This window comes from Diceros bicornis, chromosome 16, assembly GCF_020826845.1.
Source record: "Diceros bicornis minor isolate mBicDic1 chromosome 16, mDicBic1.mat.cur, whole genome shotgun sequence".
Lineage (NCBI taxonomy): Eukaryota > Metazoa > Chordata > Mammalia > Perissodactyla > Rhinocerotidae > Diceros > Diceros bicornis.
The window spans coordinates 21,321,676-21,344,839 of NC_080755.1; the positions used below are offsets into that span (position 1 = coordinate 21,321,676).

The following is a 23,164-nucleotide window of genomic DNA, read 5'->3' on the forward strand; positions in this document are numbered from 1 at the left end:
ATGAACATGTCTTCTGACCACCTTAGACCAAAAGAACACAAAGTATATTTTACTTTATAAAAATCTCAGTAGTGAAAATAAAAATTTCAACATTCTATACAAAAAGAATTCTCATTTATTTATATACAAGGATTTTTAATGTGTCTGTTATTTATATTTTATTTAAAAAATTAAGTCTCCTTTCATTATTAATATATTTGGATATATTTACTATTAATGATGGATTTTACCTGAAAAGATACAGTAATAAAAAACCATAAAAGGACCAGAAACCCCAAAATGTGATATATTTTATACTGTTTGAGGGTGAAAAAAAAGTAGTTTTGGTGGGGGAATGTTTTAAACCACAAAGACTCAGTTCAGCCCAACATTTTTGTGCCGACTACTCCTATAGATCGGAAACATTACTGATGGCCTCCAAGGGTACAGAGACAGCTGCCTCAGAAGGATGCCTTTGGCAAATTTCCTAATGAAAGTGTGAAGAAAATCACTGACTAACCTTGAGAGTTCACACAAGGGCGAAAGGAAAAACACAGATACAAGGTAGTCTGCAATACCTGGCTCCCTTCTTGGGGATATTTTGGTAGAGAAAGCAAATGGCTAGTTTCTTTCCAAATCCCTACTTTTAAGCCCACAGGAGGAAGGGAAATATTATTCTTTACAGATCTACTTCTGCCTTCTTCTTCTACCTCTCTATGTTCTATAAAATGTCCATTCCTATCAGTCATTCTCTTCCTCCTACGTTTTTAGATGGCCAGTTAGTTGTTGTGTCTGTATCTTTCCAGATTTTGTGAACACAATCCTCTCTGGCACACTTAACAGATTTACACATTCTTTAGCCATCACATGAAAACACCCAAATCTCCAACCATTTAATAGTCACTAACATTTACAGAAAAAACCAAGTGCTATTCTAATAGTACCTATTTAAAATTCAGAATATTAATTTCTTCACTATGAAATCCAGACAGTAATTGCTCTTTATTAAATATTTTCTCTTCAATTTTCATCTTAAATTCTTTAGCCAATTTGTATTCTTTAAACACTTAAAGATCTTGTTCAGTTTTCAAAAAAATTACCAAACATCACCTCAGTATCACATCTTACTTTATTCTTTATCATCCTTCAGACATGGCTGACCTTGACCCTCTTCTGTTTGAAAATAAAAATCCTTCCTCTTATATTCTTGTCTAAATTTTCTGTTAAAAATTCACGTTCTCACTCTCAACAGGTATCTGTTTTTCATTTTCTTGTGATTCAATTCATAAAACAGCGTTATTCTCGGTTCCCATCATAATAGCTTGTTATCAAATTAACCCTCCTGCTAATAAAAGTTATAAAATCTACACATATGTTAAAAAAACTGTTTGGAGGCACTAAAGAGGCACCACACACAGAGAGAAAACAGGAGGGGCTATCACTCTTGAAAGAAGGGAAACACAGAAGATCAGCTCCACAGTTACCTTGGCTTTTTCCTTAACCTTGCTGCGTAACAAGGAAATAAAGTCCAAGCACAAAATGGCAGTCCCATCGGACTGAGGAGAAGAGAGCTGGCTACCAAAGAGCTGGATGCTAAAAAACAAAGTCCCAGAGAGGAAGAACCATAAAGAAGGGAAAAATTCAAGAAAACTAGCAGAAAATAGCAGTTAGAAGGCTAAAGAGCTAAGCAGCAATTTCAGATTCTGCCCCGTGCTAAGGAGACAAAGATCGGAGTGTAAGCTCCATCAAGTTAGAGGTGCCTTCTTAAACAACTCAGGCTCTCTGCTGCGACTTCAGAAAAGCTTCTCTTTAGACTAAGGTCAAAACTGAAATAAATCAGCCCTAACAAGTCTTATAATCAACCCTCAATAGGCTCAAGGTGATCGTCCAGTACTTTGCCTACCAAAGGAAAACTTAACTCTCTTTGAAGAAAAATAACACCAAGTAGAACTTTTACAGTTCTACTGAACAACCTTACAGTTGTTCATCCATAATGTCTGGAATTCAAGTAAAACTTAAAGGCATTCTAAAAAACAAGAATAAATGGCCAACACTTATTAGGATGGCTATAACAATTAAAAAAAAAAAAAAAACTACAGAAAGTAACAAATTTTGGCAAGGATGGGGAGAAACTAAAACTCTCATACATGCCAGTGGGACCGTAACAGGGTGCAGCTGCTGTGGAAAACAAGTTGGCAGTTCCTCAAAAACTTAAACATAGAGTGATCTAGCAATTCTCCTCCTAGTATAGACCTAAGAGCATGCAAGATATATGTTTACATAAAACTTATACACGAATATTCATAATAGCCAAAAAGTAGAAAACCCCAAATGGCCATCAACTGATGAATGGATAAACAAAATGTAGTATATACCCATACAATGGACTATTAATCAGTGACAAAAAGGAATGAAGTACTGATATATACTATAGCACGGATAAACTTGGAAAACACTACACTAAGTGAAAGAAGTCAGACTCAAGGGCCATACATTGTATGATTCCATTTATATGAAATGTCCACACAGGTAAACCTAGAGAGACAGAAAGTAGATTACTCATTGCCAGGGGATGGGCAGGGGGGCAAACTGGGATTGACTATCATTGGGTATGAGGTTTCTTTTTAGGGTGATGGAAATGTTCTGGAACTAGATAGTGGTGATGGTTACACAGCACTGTGAATATACTAAAAACCACTAAATTGTATACTTTAAAGGGTTAAAATGGTGAGTTTTATGCTATGTAAATTTTATCTCAATTTAAAAAAGAAAAGATGGACAACCAAGAGAAATAAAAAAAAACAGAAAAAGACACATAGGTGATTCATATTTTGGAGTTATCTGAAAGACTTTAAAATAACTGTGATTGCTATGTTCAAGGGAAAAAAAAAACAGGACAGATGGAGAATTTGGGTAAGTCCAGAATTCTCAAAAAAGTGTCAAACAGAAATTCTAGAACTGGAAAATACAATCACTGAAATTAAGAACTCAATACTTTAGAAACAGCAAAACAAAGGATTGGTGAACTAGAAGAAATGTATAGAAAATATGACACATCAAGAGATATAAAGGAGAGAAAATAGAAAAAAAAACAAGTGTAGACATGTATAGCATGGTGGAAGGGTCTAACACATATCTAACTGGACTTATAAAAGTAGAGAAAAGAAAATGAAACATAAGCAATATTTGAAGAACACTGGTCAAGAGTTTTCCAAAGCTAACAAAAGACATGAGTCTCTAGCAAATGTATGAAGCTGTATGAACCTCAGCAGGATGTGAAGTAAACCACATCAGAGACCAAGTCCTAAAAACCAAAGTCCAAGAGAAAATCTAAAAAGTAGTCACGGAAAATAAGACCATTACCTTCAGGGGAACAGCAATAAGACTAACAACCAATTTTTCATCAGAAACAATGGAAACAAACGACAAATGACATCTTAAAGTGCTAAAACAAAATAAGAAAATAAAGCAACCAACCTAGAATTCTATCCTAAGAGAAAATATTCTTCAAACGTGAAGATGAAATAAAAATGGTTTCAGATGAATAAAAGCTGACAGAACTTCTTACAAGGAAATTCATCAAGCTGAAACAAAATGATCCCAGATGGAAGCACAGAACTGGAGGACTTTATAATAGAGAGGAATGGAAAGGTAAATATGTAGATAAATATAATATTGACATTTAAAATAACAGTAACAATGATTTGTATGGTTTAAACATATGTAGAAGTATAAAATATATGACAAGACTAACACAAAAGAAAGTCGGATAAATGAAGTTAAATTGTTATTAAGGCTCTTGCATTTTCAGCAGGTGTTAAAAGTGCAAATTTAGACTAGAATCTAATAAACCAATGATGCACATTGTAATCTCTCAGGCTACTACTTAAGAGTGCATACACACCCCATATAAAGAATGTATAGCTAAAACACTAGAGAAGAAAAAATAATGCCTAACTCAAAGAAAGGCAAGAAAGGGACAAATAGAAAACAAATATCAGGTTGACAGACTCAAATCCTACTATACCATGTTCTACATCATATGTATATGGACTCATCATTCCAATTAAATAACAAATATTATTACATTGGATTTAAAACACACCCAACTATATTCTGTTTACAAGACATCCATTTTAAATATAAGGACACAGATATGTTAAAAGAAAAAGATATACTATGTAGACATTAATCAAAAGTATGATGATGTCATTATATTTATATCAGACAGTTGACTTAAATCAAGAAGTACTACTTAGGGCCGGCCCAGTGGTGTAGTGGTTGAGCACACGCACTCTGCTTCGGCGGCCCGAGGGTTCGCAGGTTCAGATCCCGGGCATGCACCGCTTGTCGAGCTGTGCTGTGGCGCCATCCCACATAAAATAGAGGAAGATGGGCACGGATGTTAGCCCAGGGCCAATCTTCCTCAGCAAAAAGAGGAAGATTGGCATCAGTTGTTAGCTCAGGACTAATCTTCCTCACACACACACAAAAAAAGTACTACTAGAGATACTAGAGGGATACTTTATTACGGTAAAAGGATCAGTTCAACAGGAATATGTAACAATCATACATATATCAATTATATCTCAATAAAAAAAGATCTGTATCTAGACTACATAAAGAACTCCAACAAGTCAATAAAAAAAAGACAACTCAATTTAAAAATGGGCAGAAAAGGGGCATCAGAAACCTTTTCTGGGATGATAGCATTGTTCTATATCTCGATTGCAGTGGTGGTTACACGGATTTGTCAAAATATATCCACCTATACAATCAAAATGAATAAATTTTATTGTATGTAAATTATACTTCAAATGTCACTTCCTCAAGAAAGCATTCCCTGATCACCAGAATAATCAGGCCCCCCATCTGCTACCACAGTCCTAGTAGTGCTTTCTTCGTAGCATTTACTACAGTGGTCATTTAAAATATATTTTGAGTAATTAATTAATGTCTGCCTCCCCCAATATCTGTTAAGTCCATAATGACTGGGTCCATGATTATATTAGTTTATCACTGTAGCTCCCAAACATCTATTATCAAACAGAGGTACTTAATAAATATTTGTTAAATGAAAAAATGATTTTGAAATGTAAGCAGCATTTCAAAATTAAATTAGGGACCAGTATCTTTGTGGTGACTTCCATAATGTTTTCTAATTGTCAACATTGCCTATTTTACCTTCCCATCTCCATTTGGAAGTCTATCAGACATAAAACTTAAAATCTACAATACTGAATGTCTGATATCTCTACCTCCCCACTCCAATCCTCCTACCCAACAGGCTCAGCTGATGGCAATTCCATTCTTCCAAATGCTCTGTCAAAAACCATGGAGTCAACCCTGACATCTCTCTTTTTCTCATACTCTGCCCCCCATATTCAATTTTCAGCATATACTTTTAGGCTCTACCTTCAAAATATACCTACATTTGACCACTCCTACCACCATCTCCTCTCCTACCACCACCCTGATACAAGCCACCATCACCTCTCTCATGCTTTTTTTTTTAAACAATCCAGGAATGTAACATTTTATTCATTTCCAGATTATGAGTACCACACAGCATACACATATATTTAGACAATACATAAAACAAAGAACAAACCATAGAAATAAATATTGGTCTGAAACATCTCTCATGTTGATTACTGCAATAGCCTCCTACCTGGATACCCTGCTTCTATTTATGCTCCCCTATAACATATTTTCCACACAGTAGTCAGAATGAGCTTGTTAAAATACATCAATTCAGAGACCAGCCTGGTGACATAGTGGTTAAGTCCGCATGCTCCGCTTCAGTGGCCCGGGGTTCAGGGGTTCGGATCCTGAGCGCAGACTTACTCACTGCTCGTCAAGTCTTGGTGTGGCAGTGTCCCATATAGAAAACAGAGGAAGACTGGCACAAATGTTAGCTCAGGGCCAAACTTCCTCACCAAAAAAAAAAGGCCTCTCAAAACTCAACGGAAGAAAACAAACAACCCAATAAAAACATGGATAAAAAAAATAAAAACTAAAATTAAAAAAATATATATATGAATTCACTCTTCTGCTCACAATGCTCCAAGAGCTTCCAATTTCAGAGTGAAAACCAAAGTTCTTACAATAGCCTACAATTTGTCCAAACTACTTCTTTACATCATTCTGTTACAGCCACAACCTTCATGCTGTTCCTCGAAGAAGCCAGGCATAGTTTTATTTCAGAACCTTTCCCCTGCTTGTTTCCTCTGCCTAAAACACTATTCCTCAAGTCTCAGCTCAAATGTCACATTCTCAAGGTGACCACTCTACTTCATATTGCAAATTCCATCCCCTGCCTCCAGCATTCCCAATACACCTACCCCTGCTCTATTCTTTTTTCCTTTTCCATAGCTTTTATCATCTTCTAACAAGCTATATGATTTACTTATTTATTATGCCTGCCTTGCCTGCTAGAATATAAAACCTAAGACATTAGGAATATTTGTTTGGTTCACTGACATTTCAGAAAGTACCTAACTATGCCTGACACACAGCAGGTACTTAATATTTAGTAAATAAATGAAGGAATTCTCAAATTTAAATGATTTACAATAAAACTAAAAATAACTCGGACTATAAAATTTTTTCTTCAATATTTCTTTAGAATATAAAAATATTACTGTAAAATATAATTTTTAGTTTCATAATACTTCATCTGTATAACTATTGTTAATAAAACTGTCACTAAAATAGTTCCCTGCAAGGAGGCACTAACATGACACACAGAAATAGGAGATTTAAAAATAAATCATTATTGGGGCCGGGTCGGTGGCGCAGGTGGTTAAGAGCACATGCTCCGCTGCCGGCGGCCCGGGGTTCACCGTTCGGATCCCGGGCGTGCACCGACGCACCGCTTGTCAAGCCATGCTGTGGCGGCGTCCCATATAAAGTGGAGGAAGATGGGAAGGGATGTTAGCCCAGGCCCAGTCTTCCTCCACAAAAAGAGGAGGATTGGCAGATGTTAGCTCAGGGCTGATCTTCCTCACAAAAATAAATAAATAAATATTATTCAAAACGGGAGATATATAGATAAAATACTTCCAAAAGCTGATAAAGAGATGACCTCTACATACAGAAATGAAAGAGCCTTGATTACTTAACCAAGACCATATCCAAAAGCCCCATCAGTATCATATTTGCCTTACTTCCTAGTCCTAAATCAGTCTTCCAAAATGAGTTCTCCGTGTATCTGAAACAGTTTAGGAAGGTCTTCTCAATTCCACACTCATTCCCACAAGAAATTTCAGTATACCATCATGGGTAGCCTTGAATTTATACAGGCTTTCGATCTTACCAATTGATTTCCTCAATTTAATAATCTCATCAATTGTCATCATGTCACCTGGTCCCAAAAAAAGACAGCAAATACAGAATTCAGTCCTACTATAAAACTGGACCAGTTTAAACTTCATAATTAATATTTATCACTTATTTTCACAGCATAATGATTCTCCAAATTACCTAAGGGCTTAGGCCCCAGAATAATTCACCTACTAACAATATTCTCCCCAGTTTTAGTACTAGGTTCCCCATTAAATTCAACCTTTCTCTATTCAATGAAACAGCAAACATTTCCACCATAACAAATCCAACATTACACTTTACCTCAGCTTTGAAAAACTAAGTCTGCCTGACCCTGATGATGATGTTAATTACTAAAGTCACTCCAGATCCACATAACCTTAAAGAACAAAAAGTAAATGCTTTCTTTTTCCCAGACCAAAAGAATTCTCTGGAATATATTTCCAAAAGAAAAAAAACTAATCCATTCCTGAAACATGGGAGATAGGACTTGAAGCCTTTCTTAAGGTTGTAATAATACTATCCATTAAGAAACAGAAAGATATATTTGCTTAATCTTGAATTTTTCCATATTATTATATCTATACCAATCTGGCTAAATTACAAAAGTAATGTGTAATCATTATAAAAATAGAAACAATACAAATGGGAACAATTGCTACAAGTTTGTTATGCAAACCTCCAGAAACTTTTTTAAAATTCATATATATAAAAAAAACATGTATTTAGTTTTTAAAACTAGGGTCACACTATTCTGTGATTTGTTCTACCGTAGGTATTACTCTTTATCAGAATATAATTCAACCCCTTTCAAAAGTACAGAACTCAACTGAATAAACTGTAACAGTTTTTAACTTATCCTCACTACTAACACTTTTTCCTAGTTTGTTTCCTTTTTTGCTAAGACAAACAATGCTTAAATAAACAGCCTTGTACAAATACTTTTCTGTAGTTATTCTGTGCAAATAAGATTGAATTACTGAATTTCCAACATTTAGGTTCTTTTCTTTCTTAGCTATACAGCAAAGAAATTCTGCTCCTTGTAAAGGTGAGCTAGATACATTACTTTCAATTAATAACAAAGAGACAATCTTTAGGTTCCCTAGTACATTTGTAAGCTACTTTCACTGATTTAACACAGTTCTGCAAAAAAAAATTTACACACACACATACACACACTTAACATTTATATTCCTTGTAGTAAGATTATCCAATCTCTTTTTATATTTGGACTCAGAGAGTCTTCTGAATTTTATATATACCACCTAACAAATAGTTAATGTAACTTTTACTAGGATTCTGAAAAGACAAGATAGGCAACAATGTTGGCAAAATGCTCCCTATATCAATCCAGAGAACTGTGCCCCCATAAGTCAATTCTCTACACAATACAGGATTAAGTCCTTTATGAAACTCTTCCTAAGCTCCGTCTACTATGTTTCAAATGTACTTTAAATATACAGTAATTCTAAAATAGCATATATTTTACTGTAGAATTACTATCTGTTGACTTGCCTTTAATTTCATTTATAGAATGTTCTGGCATATAAAAGGTTTTACTTTACATTTTTAAAAGAATCAAATCAATATCTTCTTTATAGTTTCCTCCTCTGCTTTTATTCTCAACAAAGCCTCTCTCACCTCAAAATCAGATAAATATTGACGCCTTAATTTATACTAAATCTCCTACAAATACACATTTCAAAAGACATTTCACTGGTAGTCTTGCTTCTGTTTTTAATACCAAAATGTTTTAATCAGACATCTTTTATTGAGCAGCACCATATTAGACACAAGAGAAAGAAGACTTGTAGACTAGCTGTGGTAAGTGAAAGAAAAGGGAGAAGTCTGAGATCACCATGTTGCTAAATAAAATAACTCAGTGTTTATAACTACTCGAGATATGAAATATGAAAATGCAAGCTGTGTAGGGGCCGGCCCCGTGGCTTGGCAGTTAAGTGCGCACACTCCACTACTGGCGGCCCTGGTTCGGATCCCGGGCGCACACCAATGCACCGCTTGTCTAGCCATGGCTGAGGCGGCATCCCACATACAGCAACTAGAAGGATGTGCAACTATGACATACAACTATCTACTGGGGCTTTGGGGTGGGGGGGAATGAGGAGGATTGGCAATAGATGTTAGTGCAGAGCCGGTCTTTCTCAGCAAAAACAAGAGGATTAGCATGGATGTTAGCTCAGGGCTGATCTTCCTCAAAAAAAAAAAAAAAATGCAAGCTGTGGACTTTTTTCTTTTAACAGCAGGGAACAACAGAGCAGGAGCTGAGGAAAATGAGTTTTGTGTTGAGAGGTCTGTGGAATATCCAAATGGATACGTCTATTGGAAGCTGGATTCATGTTTCACACTCAGGCAAGAAGATACACATTTGGGAGCCAGGAATGTACGTTTAGGTGGAACCTGAAGTCAGGAATATAAGAAACGAGGAGTATGGATGAAATCTCCCAGGAGGGGTATGTATAACAAAAAGATGTTCAAGAAGAGAACATCAACATTTGATGGGCATGTTAAAAGATAAGGAGCGGAGCAGCTAGAAAGGTAAAAAACTACCACAGCAGTCAAAGAACAAAAGTTTCAAAGGAGAAAATAGTGATGCTATCATACTGACCAAATAAACATGATCATGTTTACCAAACACTTAAAACTAAAAACATTCTTAAAATTATGCCAATATTTAAGAAAAGTTCCTTCTATAATCCTAAATAAGAATTTAAATTCTTTCATTTAAAAAACTGTAATAAAAAAACAAGGTACAGGCCAGCCCCGTGGCGTAGTGGTTAAGTGCGCGTGCTCCGCTGCTGGCAGCCCGGGTTCGGATCCCAGGCGCGCACCGACGCACCGCAGTGTCCCACATAAAGTGGAGGAAGATGGGTACGGATGCTAGCTCAGGGCCAGTCTTCCTTAGCAAAAAGAGGAGGATTGGCATGGATGTTAGTTTACGGCTGATCTTCCTCACAAAAAAAACACACAAGGTACAGAACAGTGTGTATGGCAAGGTTCTACTTGCATAGAAACGAAGGGGAAAGTATGTACTTATATTGGCTTTTGTTTTTTTTGTTTTTTATTTGCTGAGGAAAATTCACCCTGAGCTAACATCTATTGTGCCAATCTTTCACTTTTTGTATGTGAGCTGCTGCCACAACATGGCCACCGACAGACAAGTGGCGTAGGTCTGAACCTGGGAACCAAACCTGGGCTGCTGAAGTGGAGCACACCTACTTCTACTAGGCCACCAGGGCTGGCCCCTATAGTGGCTTTTATATGCATAAAAAGCAGGTAGAAGATACAGATGGCAGTAGGCTTTTGTATGACTGTGTAGTTTTTGATGTTCAAACCATATCAAAGTATTACCTACGCTAAAAATTAAGTTAAAATTTCTAAATGCAGGGCCGGCCCAGGGGCACCAAGTGGTTAAGTGCATGCACTCCGCCGCAGCGGCCCAAGGTTCACCAGTTCGGATCCCGGGCGTGCACCAACGCACCACTTTTCAAGCCATGCTGTGGCAATGTCCCATATAAAGTGGAGGAAGATGGGCATGGATGTTAGCCCAGGGCCAGTCTTTCTCAGCAAAAAAAGAGGAGGATTGGCAGATGTTAGCTCAGGGCCAATCTTCCTCACAAAAAAAAAAAAAAATTCTAAATGCAATAAACCCTGCTAATCTTCAAAATGTTTCACAGCTCTAAGTATGTGTTCCTTCACTTCCCTTGGATCACATCTGTAAACAGTAAATTCTATATCATATTTTGGTCAATGAAGTACCTCAATAGATGTTCTGCCAGCAGTCACTGAACCTGAAGACTAAAATATTGTTTTTACTGAAGCTCGTGCAAGGAAAGGCTAATCAAGTGGTGCCCAGTGGTTGCTCAGAACATGAAATGTGGCATCACCAAAAAAATGCAATTTAGGAAATGAAAAATATATAAAATGTAAGACTACTTACTCTAAATCAATTTGCATTAATAGTCCAGACTTTTATTCTTCGTACAGAACATCTATTAAACAAAAATTATCTTTAATAAATTTAAAATTCAAGAAGAGTATCTGGTTAAATTAGGAATTTTTTTAAACTTAATACTCATAATTAATTAAGTGAAAAGCAAGATAAGCAATTCCAATCAACTTTCAGCCTTCTTTTAAAATAAAAACATGCTTATACACCCAGTCTTAAGGATGCGATCACTCTCAATCAAGTCTCCAAACTCTTTCCCTTACCCTTCCTATGTATTCAGTAATTGACTCCAACTAGTCTTACTTCAAACAGCCCTGAATGTGACTTCTCTTTCCATTTATACTTTCCAACTGTGTACTACCTTCATCTTCATCATTATCAATATTTACTGAGTACCTCCTACATGCTGGACACTTTGGGCTGTTTTATTTAATCCTCATAATAATGCTCATAATAACATTATAGAATAAGTATTATCTTTCTCATATTGTAAAAATGGTTCATGGTATGCAACATCAAATGTAGTTGATACTACATATTTTTCTGAAGATTTGCATATCCTCAGAACATCACTGGATACTCCATTTAAAAAGCATGGAAATGTAAGATCCTTAATTTCTACCTGCACAACAGAATCACCTTAAAACCTTTTAAAATGTGCAGCCAAGGTAGAGAAACACTAGGCTATGTGATTTTTCAGGTTCTTGCCAGCTCTAAAATTTTTAATGCTGTAGAAATATTTCCAGACTGTATGGCTTAAAATGAACTACTATGATAGAAAGACTATTCTCTTGAAGTTTTTCCCAAAGAAAAATTAAATTAATGGATAAAAACTTTTCTTGATTTAAATTGTTCTTGCATAATTCTTTGCTAAACCAATGGTGCCTACCACTTTGTATATGCTAATACTAGCAGGTGACAAAAATAAATGAACCATAACTAATATTAGGCTAAAACTCAGAAATGCAGGGCCGGCCTGGTGGCATAGCGGTTAAGTTCGCAAGCTCCGCTTTGACGGCCTGGGGTTCGCAAGTTTGGATCCCGGGCACGGACTGATGCACCACTTGTCAAGCCATGCTATGGCAGCGTCCTATATAAAAAGTAGAGGGAAGTAGGCACGGATGTTAGCCCAGGGCCAATCTTCCTCAGCAAAAAGAGGAGGATTGGCAACAGATGTTAGCTCAGGGCTAACCTTCCTCACAAAAAGAAAAACAAAAACTTAGCAATGCAATTTCTTCAAAGTTTTCCTTCAAAGAGAAGGAAAGACTTGCATACACATAATATAGTCATATTCCCTACTGGTAAAATTGTTCATAGTTCATATGATGAAAATAATTATGTCAATAGTTTGTTACTTCAGAAAGTAAATACCAACTCTGAGAACCAATATTCAAATGATGCTTCCCAGGTTTACCAAGGTAGATAGGGCCCTATATAACTACATTAAATGGAGCAAGAGCAGTGTACATTTTTAATTATGTCAACTTCTTACAAGTATTTGGTCTCTTTTCATGCTACCACAGTTGTCAGGTAACAGTGCTTTTATGTATGCCTGCCTATAGAATACACTCTCCCATTTCTGATTTGCTGCTTCTCGGCTATCACCTCAAATTTAAACAAACAAGCGTGCTACAACATGTACAAGGTTAAGAATAGTTTCTGTTACAAACTTGTAATGCTTTTGTAACTAGAAAAGAATACACAAGGCCCAAACTAAGAAGTAAAATACCTAAGAGTTAGTGTAGTGACTTTATAAGTTATTTTTCTAGCCTTTTTCTATTCATTCCTGGTTTTTGAATTCTTGACTTTCTTTCAAACAGGAGAAGCTTGCTAGATGTAGCATAGTTCCAAATATGTGAAATATTACTAGAAATACATGATTCCTTTTGCGGGGGCATGAAAAAACCTGACAGGTGAACTTATACATATAATTATGAGCACATTTCCAATTCCTACAACCAGTTGAAGTAAGTAAAGTACAAGATTCCATTCTGGAAAACTTCAGTAAAATCACCCTAAAACACATAGTTCTTTTTCAGGGTCAAAATTTCTCAAACTACAGTTACTAACTAGTTTAGTCTCTCATTTGGCAGATTGGTTACATTCACTATGTATTCTGTTATTCTACTTTGCCCAACTCCACCTTATTTCACCTCCAATACACTTGCTTTTCTTCTAGCTGATTTTTTCCCCTCAACAGCCCCACTTTTCTTTATTGGCTCAGTCCCTCTTGTTCCTGCTACTATGAGGATATATTTATTTCCATTCTTTCTAAAACCCCTCCTCTGTTAACTCGGCTTCCCAAGCAACTTGACCTTCAAAATATCCATATTTTTTTCAATGAAAATTTGACCATGTATTTTAAATTAAACTTTGACCAATATCAAGAGGTAAAAATTTTATTTCAAAATAGATGAATGGCAATATTTATATTCATTAGTAAAATATAATATAAAATGATGACTCCAGGTTAAATGAGTGAAATAATGGTAAAAGGTTTCTAAAATACATCTCCTTTATGATGGTTCTTAAACAGGTGATGGTAAAATAATATAATACTGTCTCTGAATATAAATAGTAATGATTTTTACTGTCCTATTTGATCTATAGGGAAAAATGTAAATACTACAAAAAGCAAATGTAAAGAAATTCAATAAAAGTGTATAACTTAACAACAGGTGAGAATGGAATAGTGAATTCTGAATTTGAGATTTTGCTGTACCATAATGAATTTCTATGGTAAGCTCAATTTTACCACACTGGCATTTCAAGAATTACTACCTTCCTAAGGAAGGGCAAGAGAAATGAGTAACTAAATATGAAGATACATAATCTGCCCAAACATTTTTGTGTTCTTTATAAAAGCTAGAGAATATGGGACATATTTGAGAAACTGTAATGTTTAAGACTTTAAGATATTTCCACATTTTATGGAGAAAATATTTCAAATCAAAACAAACTGACAAAATCCACAGTTTGCACCGTATCATAAGTTACACAGAGAATCTCAACTGGTTGGGTAGAAGGGATGTGGAAGGGATAGAGACTCACCTGAGGACACTGTGCAAACTACATCCCTTTCCCAACCACCCACAAGATTCTGTGCAAACTACACCCCTTCCTCAACCACCCACAAGATTCTGAAAAGACTATGTGGAGAAAAATGTCCCCCTCTCGACCTTCAATGCCCTGACTGGAGATTCCCTGCCTTGAGTTATTGTTACTGATGAGAACATGTTGAGAATGTATATCTTTCAGATGTGTTACAACAGGGATAAAAGCTTAAGAATCACTGAGTTACAGGTCATCATGGTGCTCATAAGCTAAATTCTTAACCTGCTGTCAAATCTATATTAGTTTAGTCCTCAAACTATAAGCAGACCCATTCATTTAACTTTTTTTTTTAAAACTTAACACCTAAGTACAGGAATAATGCTAAACAACAAAAAAACGAAAATGATTAGGGCATTCATTTCCATAATAACACAACGGAACAATCAAGACACTGCAGCTTGTAAAATTTAGATTCAAGCTCTGTGAAGATCTAGCCAAGTCCCACCCTGATACACAAACTTGAGAGCAAATGGGTCAGGCTCTTATTTCTATTCCATCCTAGTAACCACATGACACGACAGGATAATGCACAAACCGCTTTCAGTAAGGCCTAGGTTCAAATCCCACGCTGCTACTTACCAACTATGAGTCCCTAGGCACGTTAATTAACCTGAGACTCAGTTTCCTCAACCACAGAATGGGACTAATATCTTAAAGGGTTCTGAGGATGAAATAAAGTATTGAAAGGACCCACTGAATAGTAGTCACTCCGCAAATGTTTGTTCTCTCTCCAAAGAAACAGTCATATTTGAAAAGCCATACAAGTAACTAATATACTATGGATAGCAAAACAGAATTCAATTCTAATACTTAAAAGAATCACCTAGGGTAGTGGCAAACTAGGACATTCAAACATCCCTCCAGTGAGGATAACAAAAAAGCTGGACAAAACATTTTAAAAATATGTTTGAAGATATGGAAGAGCAGACTCAGTAGTAAAAAATGATCAGGCCAAGATCCAGGAGAAGAAAAACAATCCAGAGAGGTGGGCCCAAATCTGGGGGCTACATTGGCTATGGGCATGTTAGCCAATCTAGAAAGCCAGTTGAGAACTTCCCAAAACTGATGAAAGACAATGATCCACAGATTTCAGAAATCTCAACAAACATCAAGCAGGGTAAATAAAAAGACATCCACAGCTAGAGATAGCATAGAAAACTCTAGACAAAGCAAAAAATCTTCAACAGAGTCAAATAAAATAGTCAGATTACCTTCAAAATAGTAACATTAACACTGACAACTAAATTTTCAATAGATATAAGCCAAAAAAACAATAGAATGACATACTGAATGTGGTGACATGACCACAGAATCTATCCCTGGGAAAAACATCCTTTAAGAATGATGGTGAAATAAAAGCATTTTCAGATCACTAAAACAACAACAACAAACAAGCCTAAAAGTATTTGTCACCAGCAAACCAATGCTAAAAGGAAATACTAAAATACATTCTTCAGGGAGGAAAAAAAGTGATCTGAGATAAAAGGTTGTCAATGAAGGGAGGAATTAAAAGTATCAGAAATGGTAACAATGATTAACTCTAATGAATACTAACTTAAAAAAAAAAAGTAGTAACAATCACTTGTGAGTAAACATATAGAGATTTAAAATGCATGATAACAACAATAGATAAGTCATTGAGGGAATGAAGAGAAATAAAGTATCTGAGGGTTCTTGAATTGTTGGGGATGCATATTACAAACTGTGTAGTAACCACTAAGAGAACAGTAATATAATTTCCAAACTAGCAAAGAGAAAAAAATAATAATAATAATTATAAAGAAGGCAAAAAGAACAGAAGAAAGAAATATAAAAGAGATGAGACAAATAGAAAGTATATTGTATGATGGCAGGCTTAAACTCAGATATATGAGTGATTATGGGCAGGCCCCATGGCTTAGCAGTTAAGTGCACTCACTCCACTGCTGGCAGCCCGGGTTCGGATCCCAGGCGCGCACCGATGCACCGCTTCTCCGGCCATGCTGAGGCCGAATCCCACATACAGCAACTAGAAGGATGTACAGCTATGACATACAACTATCTACTGGGGCTTTGGGGGAAAAAAAAAATAAATAAAAGTTTAAAAAAAAAAAAGATATATGAGTGATTCCCTTCAATATAAATGGATTTAATGTCCCAATTACAAGACAAAGATTGCTATATTGGATTTTTTTAAAAATCCACATGCTGCTCCTAAGACACATATCTCTAATAACATAAAGAAATGGAAAGGTCGATATACCACGCAAACACTAAAGAAAGCTGATGGAGCTACACTATCATCAGATAAACAGACATTAAGACAAAAAGCATGATTAAAGATAAAGAGAGATACTTCATAATGACAAACATGACAAAGAATCAGAAAGCTGTAACATTTCTAAATATATATTTCCCTCTCTAACAGGGCCTCAAAATGTATTAAGCAAAAACTTCGAAGAGTTACAAGGAAAAAGAGTCAATCCACAATTGTACTCGTACATTTTAAACATACATCTCTCAGTAACAGAACCAACAAAACATCAGAAAGGTTAAAAAAAATCACAAAGGCTATACAAGATTCAAACAAGATAACCATACTTGACCTAATAAACATATATAGGACTCTGCACTTGGGCTAAAGAATACATTCTTTTTAAGTATACATGAAACATTTGGTAAAACTGACCATATATTGCACCATAAAATAAATCTCAAAGAATTCTAAAGAACTGAAATCATATAAAATGTACCTAACTACAATAAAATGAAGCCAGAAATCATTAAGAAAAAGAAAATGAAGGGCCGGCCCAGTGGTGTAGTGGTTAAGTTCACGTGCTCCGCTTTGGCGGCCCAGGGTTTGCAGGTTCAGATCCCAGGCGCGGACCTACACACCACTTATCAAGCCATGCTGTGGCGGCGTCCCATATAAAGTAGAGGAAGATGGGCATGGATGTTGGGCCAGGGCCAATCTTCCTCAGCAAAAAGAGGAGGACTGGCAACAGATGTTAGCTCAGGGCTAAACTTCCTCACCAAAAAAAAAAAAAAAAAAAAAGGAAAGAAAAAGAAAATGATAAAATTTCCATATGTTTGAAAACTAAGATATATATTTATCAACCCATGTATAAAAAAGAAATAACAATGGAAATTAGAAAATATTTGGAAGTGAAAAATATGAATGTGCTATATATCAGAACTATGATTAACAGGAAATTTATGCCCTTAAATGCATATATTAGTATGGAAGGATAAAAATTGATGAAACAGGCATTCACCTCAAAACTCAGAAAAAGAATAGCAAAATACACAAAAACAAAGTAAGAGGAAATTACAACTGTAAGATCAGAAATTAATCATAACCAAAAACATACAAGAGTCTTTGGGGGGTTCAAAAGTCACAACTATTTCCATAATAATACAAAGATGTTTGTCTTTTACGCTACATTCATATTTACAATGCTGGTACGAAAGCAAAAAAGTGGATGTAACTGCTGGAACCTTAGCACGAATCAAGACACCAAACTCTACTGTTCAGTCATTATATTATTGACTGCCACTGACTAGCAGTTAAACAAAAGAAGAAAAAGTCATTTTCACTTAAGAATGTCCTTAATGAAGCAGTAAAAATTACTCAATTATTAAATTCTCCATGTCAGTTAAATATTCTGTGTGACAAAATGGGAAAATAATAAACATATCCGTGGCAAACCGAAGTTAGCTAAAAGCACTTTGTGACTGAGTTGCTCACTGATCTAGGCGCTGTTTTCATGGAACACCATTTTTACTTGAAAGAACAATTGCTATACTTATCCAGGCTTGGGTATTTAGCAGACATTTTCTCAAAGATGAACACAATAAAACCTGGAAAACATCTGACAGCATTTGTTGCCAAGGATCAAATTCGACTTTTCGAGCAAGAATTGGGAATTTAGCAGACTTATATCTACTGTTTTGAGCTTGACAGCATCCCAATACTTAGAGGCTTTTTTGACGAGACTGGTGGTGATTTCAACAAATGTGGTTTTTGGTATCACATAACGAAATATGTCAATATTTGGAAAATGTGCATAACTCAGTCAACCTATATTTTCTGAATAACCAAACCATGATGTTACAAATTTACACATCAGTAAAAGATCCATCCAAAATACGAGACAGACCAATGAATTTTAATGTACCAGAGTTAAGAAAAGTATATTGATGTGGTTTTAGATTCCGTACTACAGCTAACCTTTAAAAAAACATTTGAGATCTGTTGTACTATCAAAGATTATCCACAACAACCTGAAAAGGCTATTAAAATATTTTTCCCTCTTCCAACTCCTTATCCGTGTGAGACTGGATTTTATTCTACCTCAACCAAAACATTATGCTAGATTGAATTCAGAAGAAGATATGAGAATATAGCTGTCTGCTATTAAGTAAGACATTTAAAAGAAATTTGAAAAATTATTAAACAATGCCATTCATATCTCACTAAATTTGTTCTTAAAAATATAGTTATTTTTCCTTTAAAGAATGTGACTTGTATTAACATGCAATGGGTTTATTATTGTTCATTTTAAATGAACTAATAAATATTTTTAAATTTTCCTCAGTTTTAATTTAAAAACTGAAAAAAAATTTAAAATATATCAATTTTTATAACCCACATAAAGCTCTTCAAAGTCTTCAACAACTTTTAAGTGTAATGGGATTGTAAGAACAAAAAGTTTGAGAACTGCTGCAACAGAGAAAGACCAAAGCCAAAGACTGATTTTTGGAAAAGACAAAAAAAAAACCATGATAAACATCTGGCAAGAGTGATCAAAAAATAATTTCAAGAGAAGGCACAAATAAACTATGTTAAAAATTAAAAAGAAAATATAACTACAGACCCTGAGAATATTAGAAAGATTATTTCATGAACTTTATGCCAATAAATTTGAAAATTTAGATAAAAGGCTAAAATGCACAATTTACCAAAATAGGCAACTCAAAAAATATAAAAATATATAAATTGTCCTATAACCATTAAAGAAACTGAGTAAGTAAATAAAAGCCTTCTCATAAGAAAAAAAAAAAACACTCCAGATCCTTTTCTAAAGAATTATACCAATCATTTAAGAAATGGCAGCTCTATTATGCAATCTTCCAGGTAAGAGAAAGTAGGAAAATTCTCCAGCTCATCTTATGAAGCAAGCATAACCTCAAAATAAAAACCAGAAAAGGCATTATAAGAAAGGAAAATTAAAGGTCAATTACACTCATGAACAAAGATATAAAAATCTTTATCAAAATTTTAACAAACTGAATACAGCAATTTTTTAAAAGACTATGACCAATAAAAAAGACCATAACCAAATGGGTCATGAAAATGTAGGTTAATTACAAGAATGCAAGATTGATTGAGCACTAAAAAGTAAATTAGTGCAATTCACCACATTAACAGATTAAAGAAGAAAAAGCTTATGCTCATCTCATTAGATGCAATAAAAGTATTTAATAAAATTTAACATCCATCCAAGATATAAACTCTTACTTAGCACAAGAAAAAGAAGGGAACTTCCTTAATCTGATAAAGTGTATCTACAAAAAAACTACAGCAAACATCATACTTAATGGTCAAACAGTGAAAGCTTTCCCTTTGTGATCAGGAACAAGATAAAGATGTCCTCTATCACCACTTGTATTCAGGAATGTACTGGAGGTCCTAGCCAGGGAAGTAAGGCAAGAGAAAGAAATAAAAAGTGTAAGGATTGGCAAGAAAGAAACAAAACTTATTATTAGCAAATGATATGTTTGTGAATACAGAAAACTGAAAGTATGTATAGAAAAATCATTAGAAATAAGAGTGGAACAAGACTATGAAATTCAAAATCAATTGCACTTCCATGTAAACAACAATCACAGTTAGAAAACACAACTTAAAAAACAAAGACTCCATTTAAAATTGCCTCAAAAAATATGAAGTACCTAGCAATAAGTCCCAAGAGAGATGTGTAAATCCTCTGCAGAGAAAATCCTGAAACTTCACTGACAGATATTAAAGGACTAAATAAATGAAAATGTAAGCAATGGTCATGATTTCAAAGACTCAATATGTAAAGATATCAATTCTCCCCAAAGTGATTTAGAGTCAAGGTAATCTCAATGAAAATCACAACAGGATTATGTTGGACATGCTGATGTTTAAGAGTATATATAGAAATGCAAAAGTCCAATAGCCAAGATATTCTTGAAAAAAATAAGAAATAAATATAAAGAACTTCTCTAACATATATCAAGATTTATTAGACTATGACAAGCGTGACAAGATAGTAGAATTTATAAAAACAGACCAATGGAACAGAAGAGAGAGATCAGATACAGACCCATATATATATGGACATTTGATATATGATATAGACAACATGATAAAATAGAAAAAAGATAATTTTGTTCTGTTTTTCCAATAGATAATGCTGGGACAGAGAACTATCCACAAGGAAACAAATGAAACCATACCTATTCCTCATACTAGTCATAAAAATAAATTCTACCTAGCTGGTAATCAAGTTCATGGCAATAATCACATGAAGAATTATTTCAAGAGTCAAAACAAAATTTATTGATTATATATTCCTAGTGGGATATATCTTAAGGACAAGCACCTTATTGTTAGTGGTAACCTTAGTATTATTATATTGAAATTATTTTATATATTGTAGTATAAAGCAAATAAACAACTATAATATAATTAAAATACCAAGATTTTTGAAGTAAGACAGAAGAGATACTAATACATAAAATCAAAGCTAAGTAAAAAACCTTTCCTGAAGTGGAAATATCACTAATTCAATATTTTATTTCCTTAACTAAAAACTGCGTTTACTGGCTCTGTTCACTGAAAATACCTAGAAACAATGAAAACCCAGTTATAAGGAATGCCCCAAACACCCAAATTGTGGTCTCCAAATATCAATTCCCACTGAAAAAGAACTGCTTGAAAAAATAGCTGGGGCAGAATAGTTCTGGGGCAGAAAATATAATCATCCTGATCTCTCTCTCAAATCCTGAAAGCAAAGAAGCAATACAAAAATACTGGAATCAAGTCAGAAGGACAAAGGAGCCAAATGAAGAGGCTCCCACTGACCAAAAATGAGATAACTTGAGTATCATACAGAATGACTGCAATGGATTTAACACATTAAAAATATAAAAATCTGTAAGTTTAGAAGATAATAAAAAAAATCACTGGTCATCTTCACAGGTTGCTAGGGACCAATTTGTTATTCTGAAAATTCATAAAGGGATAGAATCAAGCCTTTATCATGACTATCCTTATAGGGACTCTATTTCAGGATAACCAAATATTTGATGAAAGGAAGTTTTTCTTTTTAAAAAATGTACAGTTAATAAATGCAGGAGGAATTGTAAAATTAGCAATTTATCATTCTGTGATACCAAAATGAAATAATGGATCTGGTCAACAAGCATCAATGACTGCTAAAACCATTAAGTGAAAGGCTGACGAGGTACTTTACAATGGATTGATCAGGCTGGTATCAACCGTACCCACTGATTAATCCAACCGTACCCAGTGATTAATCCTAACACTACTAAAAATGGAACAACCAACCAATGTCCCTCCTGATGCGATAAGAGGCAACACACAGCACCACCAACGAAATACTCTTAACACAAAACTAAACCTAACTCTAACCCAGCCTCTCTATTTAATTACCGGTTTATAGGAAATAAGAGATGAGATGGAGGAACATGTTAAAGGACCATGAGTATACAATCAGCTAAATCCAGAATATGAGAAATTCTACAAAATATATGACCCAGTTTCTCAACAAATAAATGGAGAATAAAAAAGATAAACTGATAAAGATTAAAACAGACTTAAGACATATCAACCAATGCAACATATGAACCTTGTTTGGATTTTATGGCAATCATTAAAACATTCTGGTTTTTTTAGATAATCCATGAAAACGGAAAACAGCCTGGGTATTATGAGACATTTAGAAATTTTGGTTACTTTTGTTGGGTTAATTTAATATGCATCTACTAGAGATGCATATTAAAGTATTTACCAGTGACATAAAAGATGTCTGAAATTTGCTTTGAAATACTACAGATTTATTCATAAATTATTTGTGCAATTACAAATTAAAATAAATTAATATAAAAAGGTAGGATGGTGGGTGGGTATGTGGGTGGCTGAATGGATGAATATAACTTCCTCAGGGAGGGAATCAATTCTAGATGATTTAATTCAAATTAAATACGAAGGCAAAACAATAAAGCTTTTAGATCATTGGAGAATACCATCAGGTTCTCAGAGGAGGGTAGGATTTACTAAACAAAACTCAAAAATCATTAAAAAAAAATGTGTTACATCGTACATAACTATAACGATTGTCTACTTCACACTATTTTAAAGGTACTTACTGCTGGTAAAAGAGACTGCATATTTTGATTAGAATCTGCTATTGTAGCAAGGTAGACCAAGTTTGTATGCAACATCTGCTGATACCTATTAAAACAAAACAAATATCAATATTAAAAAATAATTTTCTTCCTATCTGCTTAAATACAAAGAGCATTCTAATTATTTCTCAAGTTTAATAAAAGATTTGTTACCTGAACATCAATAGCACTTCAATTTTTTCCTAGTTCCTCTGCAAAATAATTCCAAATAATAAATACATTCGAAGATAATAATAAACAGAGATCTTACCATATGCTAGACATTGTTACAATTGTTTTATATACATATATATCTCATTTAATCCTCAAACCAACACTATGAGGTAAAAGTTCTTATTT

General features: G+C 34.6%; 1 protein-coding gene across 3 annotated transcripts in view; it reads right to left on the reverse strand.

Annotated features, from left to right (window-relative positions):
- Nucleotides 1–23,164, reverse strand: part of SS18 (SS18 subunit of BAF chromatin remodeling complex) — an 81,761-nt gene that overhangs the window by 48,254 nt on the left and 10,343 nt on the right. For 2 of the 3 annotated variants that reach the window (XM_058556917.1, XM_058556919.1), the window contains exon 3: nucleotides 22,787–22,871. In XM_058556917.1, coding sequence (XP_058412900.1) covers nucleotides 22,787–22,871 — 85 coding nt within the window. Of the gene's footprint in view, nucleotides 1–22,786; nucleotides 22,872–22,978; nucleotides 23,017–23,164 lie in introns of all 3 variants that reach the window. The other variant, XM_058556916.1, reaches the window with a different exon arrangement.